The following is a 6,881-nucleotide window of genomic DNA, read 5'->3' as shown; positions in this document are numbered from 1 at the left end:
CAAACATTTAAGAAATGTGTCAAGTAATAGCACATACAATAAGTTAAAACATGTCACAAAAAAGACCAGCGGGTACATAGCAAGAATGTTTCATCTACACAAAACATCCTAAAACAGAGTAGGCCTACTGAAAGATCATATTGTCATATTCTCTTTTTTTTTCTTCTTCCTATTCAGATTTATGCTCCCGTCTCATGCAGACGAGACTGAGGTCACCAAACAAAAGCACCGGTTCGGTCTGAGTGGGCACCATGTTCTCCTTTAATTATTAAATCCACATGCACAGTGCAGGCCTGAGAGCCACGGCAGGAGGCTCACCGTCAGTTTGGTGCGTGTGTGGTAGGCTGTTACCAAAATGTATACCCAACCTTATAAATAACCGTTTGACATAACACAACGTCACCTGAACACAATAACGTGTGCGTAAAGACACACTCAATGAAAACGCAAATACGACGATTGTTTGGCTCTCAATAATTAGGGCCTATAGTCTAAAGATCATTACAATAGTATTTATCATCAATAGTTGATAAAATCCTTTTGAATTAACAAGATAAATAACCCCAAACCCAAGTTAGTTTTCTTCCATTTGTCCATCAGTGTTGTCCTTTTATTTTTTGTCACATTCATCTCCATTTTCTCACATTTCAGGCCTGATTAGCTCACTCGTTCTCTCGTTTTGATCTAAATAGCGGGAATAAAAACAGAAAAAAAAGAGCCGCAGGGCGGGGCTGGGAGAGGGACCTGGGAGGAGAAGGGTGTGGTTGGGGTGAAAAGTCACTAAGTGAAGCTCATGGACACTGTGTGCTCCAGCGCTTTGCGCCTCAGTGACGCGATGCTTGTCCCTCTCCACATATCACTGTCCGGGGAGCTACACAGCTGCGGGGAGCCCGATACGTTCGTGGGGCCGGAGAGAGAGGCCGACATTCCCGGGAAAGGCGACTGGTAGAGGTGGGACTGCAGGCCGGAGCCGTTGGAGGACAGGCCGTTGGAGAGACCCATGGAGTTTGGTGGCGGGCCTGGACCCAGGCTGCACTGTGACAGAGACTGCGCCATGCCCGGCTGGCGGCCCAGGGCCGGCGGGAGCTGCAGCTGGGAGACCCCCGGCATCCCCGTGGCCCAGCGAGAGTCGTTGGCGTGGAAGGAGCACAGGCTGTTCTCCATGGCGGCCGCGGCAGAGAACTGTGGCAGGCCCGGTGTCGGGAGCAGCGTCCCCGGGGCGCGGAAAACGTTGGTGGTCTTCTTCCTTTTCTTCCACTTGGCGCGTCTATTCTGAAACCAAACCTGGACGCAAAGAGAGAGAGAAAGGACATGAGAGGGACTGAGAAACATCAGGAACACATGTGTGGAGCAGGATTTGTTTGTATTGTAGCATAATGAGAGCAGCGACGTAGCTGTTCTGTAGCCACGGTGCTGTTGCGCACAATAATATCAGTAGAACATGGACACACCGAACACACACTGTAGAGCTGGAAAAGACATTAAGCTCTGGTAATAGCAACACAAAAAATATGCACGTAGACTATATATATGTGTGTGTATTTATTTATGTTATGCTACAGAAAAGACAGAAACAGCAACACACACTCTCCACCGTGTGTGGTCTGACTGCGGCCTGTGCTGTGTGTTCAGCTTCACTGGAGAGGTTCTGCCTTCAGGGCATTTGTAAAATAAGATCTCTGACAGGTTGCTGTCCAGCAGCCGGTGTCATTCATGAATCTTCTTTAATTCTGATACAGACTTTCTAAAATCCAGAGACACTTTTAAAATAAGATTTTTATAATAATAATAATATCTTGACTTTCTGTGGGAGCCAATTTTAAAAACGTAATTGTAAATAAAACACAGAAAGATCTTTACAGTGGGGGTTATTACTGGTGTTCCGCAGCAGTGGCTCCAACTATTTATCTTTCTAACATCTTATTTACAAGCAGATTAACTGAAAATTGCCCCTAAATATGGTGCTGGGGGGCTTAAATACAAATGGACCGCGTCACTGTACGAACACAAAAAAATATATACAGGCCTGGGTGATCCATCCACTGGCACACCGACCCACTTACGCAGCTTTTTAAAAAATAAAACGCACGCAAAGGCTTTATAAAGATTTCATCATCTTCGGCTGTGATTAATGCGCGCGTAAGGCCGTGAGTCGATGCCTCCGTATTAAAAGTGAAATCTCGCTCTCATTCCGCTCAGCCAGCCGTGAAACGTCGCCCAAACCCATTACACTCCGGGGGGAAAGAAAATGCAATTTCTCATTCCATTAAAAAAAAAAAAAAAAAAAGTACAATATATTCTTGAGTCCTATTAAGACGTCGCTGATGGAGCATTTTAACGGAGAGGCTGCGGACGCGCGCAAAACGCCCACCGAAGGCTGCACCTGCGCGGCCCTGCGCTCATGTTGACCAACAGGCAGCCGCTCAGGACTCCGCGCTGGATCCAAGAAATAATAATTTAAAAAAAAGAAAGGATTGATTATTAAGGTGACTAATGATTACACCGGTTTTATTGCTTTCAGTGGGATAATTTGCATGAATTTCACATCACTGGTTAATAACCCGTTCACTGTTATAAATAAGACTGAAATTGGTTGATAATGTGTTTGGTTTATTAGAGCCTGGTCTGTTCCTCGCTGCTTGTTCAGAAAAAACACAAGCACCGTATGTGTTGTCTGGTCGAAAATGAGATTTATAGCTTCAGCTTTCGTACGAAAAAAAAATTAGAAGCTATTAAATAATCCCACTTTCATCATTTTGCGCGATAGTGGAGGAACGTTTGTGAGGAAAAGAGGTTTTCTAGAATATCATTTACACATTTTTTGGCCAGGGCACTCCTCTGTATTTGTTGTAGTAAAAATAATATTAAAACATAATCATCAAATCCTTAATTAATACCACCTGAGGGTAATTTTACGCATTTGTTGCAGATTCCAATGTGGCACCGAAACAGAAAGCAGCAGAAATTTAACGTGAGAACTGAAGAACTGCATCAGTTTCTCTGTTTTAGGGATCAGTGCCCATCGGTGGCAACACTGCCTGAATGGCAAAAGTAAAGTCAAACACAATATTCCTACTTCTTGGTCGAAATGTTTCAGCACCTTGGAGAGAGCCCTCTGGACGTTACACATGGTTCGGGTTCTTTAAGTTAAATATGACGCACACACAGGTTAAACTTTAACTAATTATCGGATATTAGAAGCACATCATGTCATTAAAATAGCTTTCAGTTCAGTTTGTTTTCTAAAACAGCTGCTAATGGAATATGAGAGCACAAGGAGCCACATTTCTTTTTTTACGCGCATTAATTTCATAGTTACTGAAGCAGAATATTACACCGTCTATAAACCAGAGCAGAAAAAAGCTTCCATCACTTAAATCGGACAGTTTACACAATAGTATGATTTAATTCGTGGTTTCGTGTGTTTTAGACTGATCCAATCCGCTCCTCATTTTAAACATTTACTCTCCAACATTTCTGGGAACGAGAAGACCAAACAACTCAGAACACGTTACGGCAAATTAAAAGCATCGACAGAGACCAACGTGTCTTTTACTAACGCACAAATGGACCGTGGTTCTGAACACCGTCGTGCCTGTTTTGCTCCTTGTCTTCCACGTGGATTTAGAGGAAGATTTTTGGACATTTATACACGATCAGATCTGGAGCCAAAGCCACACCCTGCCTCCCCACGCCGCGTCCTGTGAAATCCTCCACATTGCACGAGCGTTTACCTGAACTCTGGACTCGGTGAGGCCGATCCTCAGCGCCAGTTCCTCCCTCATGAAGATATCAGGGTAGTGGGTTTTGGCGAAGCTGCGCTCCAGCTCGTTGAGCTGCGCCGGCGTGAAGCGCGTCCTGTGCCGCTTCTGTTTCTGCTGGCTGGAGGTCTGACCGGAGTTCTGCTGCGGCTGCTGCTGCTGCTTCTCCTGCTCCTTCCCGTTCACCGGCATGCCGGCAGAGTTGGATCCCACTGTAGCGATGTCTTCTCCCGGCAGGAGAGTGGTTCCCTCCACGGAGTCTGAACCAGGGGCCATGTCTCCCGGATGCCCCTGGTCCGGCACTCCACCTCCCAGCCGGCACTTGAGAGCTTCTCGGTGTCCGAGTAACTCTGCAGCATCCTTCATCCCTGAGAGGATGAGGAGGAGAGAGGATTTGGGTAAATACGAGGCAAATCTTACACATATCTCAAAATGAAAGTTACACCAAACAGCTTGGCATCTTTACAGTAAAACAAGCAGCTTAATTAACAGAATATCATCCCACAAATAAACCCAGAATTCTACACCCTCATCTTTACTGTCAGATTTTACCATTCTGATAAATTACTGTAAAGAATTGCTTCGATCAACGATAAAACCCACTTATCTGTTAACACAATTAACTGCACAGTCTATTCATCACTTTATCAAAAGATTAAACAAGAAGTTTGGAATCTTACACTGGAGTTTAGGGCCGGAGTTTAGTGAGGATAACTCACCGAGCCGAGCATCCAGGAGGTCGGCGTGAGAGAGCATCGCGTACCGCTCCAGGGCGAAAAGCGCTCCAAAAAAATCCTACAACTTTGGGGGCAATTTAAAAAGTATATATCGTCTAAATGAACGAAAATTCGGTTTGTGGTTAAAAAAGGAGGTCCCTTGCATTATAATGTCCTTTAGAGCGACGGGGAGGCGCTTATTAGTTGAAAGAACCCGTGAGCTTCCTCAAATAAGAGCCAATCAGAGCCGGAGCTTGGAAATGTCAGCGACGTGACTCCCCCCTCTTTTTTTTTCCTCCTTCTCTCTCTCTCTCTCTCTCTCTTTTTTTTTTTTTTAAACTCACAGGCGCGCACGCACACGCACGCACGCAGGTATGAGCGCGCACAGACCCAAACGCGCACGAAACACTACAATTCAATCCTCTGCCATTCCGTCCTCTGATTTATTAGCTTTTCATGCTCAAATTATTCCACGTTAAACATCTTAATGTGTTTGTTTAATCTCACAGCCCGGTGCCATGACAGGACTCCTGGTGTGCAGATGGATATACATGTAAAATACTGCAGGTCAGCACATGCAAGCAGCTTCCTGGAGTTTTTTTTTCTTCTTCTCTCAAGGAAGAGCAGCTATTTGAACCAGAAAATGTATTGCCATTAAATAATTAGCCATATCAAAATCTCACTTTTCAAACCACTGGACTATGTCAATTAGGCTGTTTACGCAGCGTCAAGAGAAGGATTCATTTCACAAATTAGCTTAAAAAATCTACAAGTTAAAACAACTTTCAAGCTGATTACTCTTTTATTTGTTTTGTTTTTTCTACTACTGAGAAAAAAAAGCAGATTGAGTGTTTTATGTGTAGACTCTGGTCATAGAAGAAGAAATATAAATATATATGTACACAGGAGATGAGAAGCAGAAGAAGCCTTCTAACCTCCTCTCAGCACCTCGGAGCCCCACTTCCCTCCCCGTCCTTGGATCACAAACAAAACGAATATAGCTCCCCATTCCCCCATGGCAGGTGATTTGTGGAGACAAATCGAGGAAATAAATAAATAAACGAGTACAGATGGATTTAAACTCTGTTAGTGATCGGCCGCTTTAACTCCCATCGACTTTTCATCAGCGCGGGTGCAATTAAAGGTATTTAGGCCTGTTTGGTTCAAACAAAATCAGACGTGGTGGACCCTAAACGATTGTGCCCCTTTAGCAGCGGTCCATGAGTAGGTCTATTATACAATTAACAGGACAGCCATTGATCTGCGCTCCGCTCCTCGCTCCTCCAGACAGCGCTGGTTAGAGAGGGCTTTTGGCAGATGTCAGGGTGAGCCTGCTGAATAGACCACCGCCTGGGACTAAATAGGTTTCTTTGCAGCCGCACAAAGGAGGCGTCCGAGCGAGGACTCCTCTCTCTCCTCCTCCTCCTCCTCCTGCACCACATGGAGGCAGCTCATCTTTTATGCTCCTCAACAGCAATCTGCCGGGACGCAGGGAAGTAGCCTATATGTGGCACAGCGTGAAAACTTAAGGAAATGGACTGGTGCATGGTCCACTGAGATGAGGAAAGCTGTGACCAGCTCCCGAAGGTTCAGGAGAAGCAATCAGCAGCAGCAGCAGCAGCAGCAGCAGCAGCAGCAGCAGAGGCTCGATTCGTTTGATTCAAGACGTGTAGACCACGAGAGACGAGCTGGACTCTGTGTTGGGAGTTGTCAGGCCAAGCGTGGCCTTGTGGAGAGATGGTGTGTATGCTCTGGAAGATGCTTGATTTGCAATTATTAGACAGGCTGGAGACGAGTTATGTAACAATATTAGATGAGGAACAAACTTTTAGAGGTCCAACATACAACTAACAGACATGTGTTGATGGAATTACAAAGTGTGTATTTTATAGATAATGAATTATTTATGATGTAATAGTTTAAAGTGAATTTTAGGCTGTTTTAAGGCCACTATTCAACTTATTATGTGAGATGTTCTTCAGAGATTATTAAATATCTGTAGAATATTTTCCTAATTAGAAAATTAAATACCTCTAGTGAAAATAATGCAACAATATCAACAATAACGAAAAAAAACAAATTAGTAATAATAAAAAAAATAATCATATGAAAATAATATAAACAGCAACATTACTACTACTACTAATAATAGTAATACTAATAATAATATACATAATAATATTCATAATAACAATCTTGCTTGGTAAGTATTTTGCTTTTATTTTTTCTTAATTTCTATAACAATAAAATATACTAAAATATAATAAAAATATAAATTACAAGTTAAAAAATTACAAAACATGTTAAGTATATAGGGCACATATTGTCTAAAAAAAACTACTCATATAATAGATTTGATCTACATATAAGTAGATTTTTTTAACAGCATATTGTTTAAAAAAAA

General features: G+C 43.2%; 1 protein-coding gene across 1 annotated transcript; it reads right to left on the bottom strand.

Moving 5' to 3' along the window:
- Positions 1-780: 780 nt before the first annotated feature.
- On the bottom strand, positions 781-4,517 carry LOC103374419 (homeobox protein orthopedia B-like). The gene is made up of 3 exons (XM_008304507.1): positions 4,481-4,517; positions 3,735-4,129; positions 781-1,284 (listed from the first exon to the last, which is right to left on the bottom strand). The coding sequence occupies exons 1-3, from the start codon at positions 4,515-4,517 to the stop codon at positions 781-783; spliced, it is 936 nt and encodes a 311-aa protein (XP_008302729.1).
- Between the last annotated feature and the right edge of the window lie 2,364 nt (positions 4,518-6,881).

The sequence above is a fragment of the Stegastes partitus genome, unplaced genomic scaffold (assembly GCF_000690725.1).
Source record: "Stegastes partitus isolate 25-593 unplaced genomic scaffold, Stegastes_partitus-1.0.2 Scaffold2243, whole genome shotgun sequence".
In the NCBI taxonomy this organism is placed as follows: Eukaryota; Metazoa; Chordata; class Actinopteri; family Pomacentridae; genus Stegastes; species Stegastes partitus.
The sequence above is the reverse complement of the archived record's forward strand: the minus strand, read 5'-3'. Positions and strand labels throughout refer to the sequence as shown.

Excerpts from the sequence above, each read along its gene's own strand:
- LOC103374419 (XM_008304507.1), bottom strand. The coding sequence starts at position 4,517 with ATGCTCTCTCACGCCGACCTCCTGGATGCTCGGCTCG. Across the intron at positions 4,130-4,480 it reads CCTCCTGGATGCTCGGCTCG|GGATGAAGGATGCTGCAGAG; the intron begins GTGAGTTATCCT and ends TCATCCTCTCAG. Across the intron at positions 1,285-3,734 it reads TCACCGAGTCCAGAGTTCAG|GTTTGGTTTCAGAATAGACG; the intron begins GTAAACGCTCGT and ends CTTTGCGTCCAG.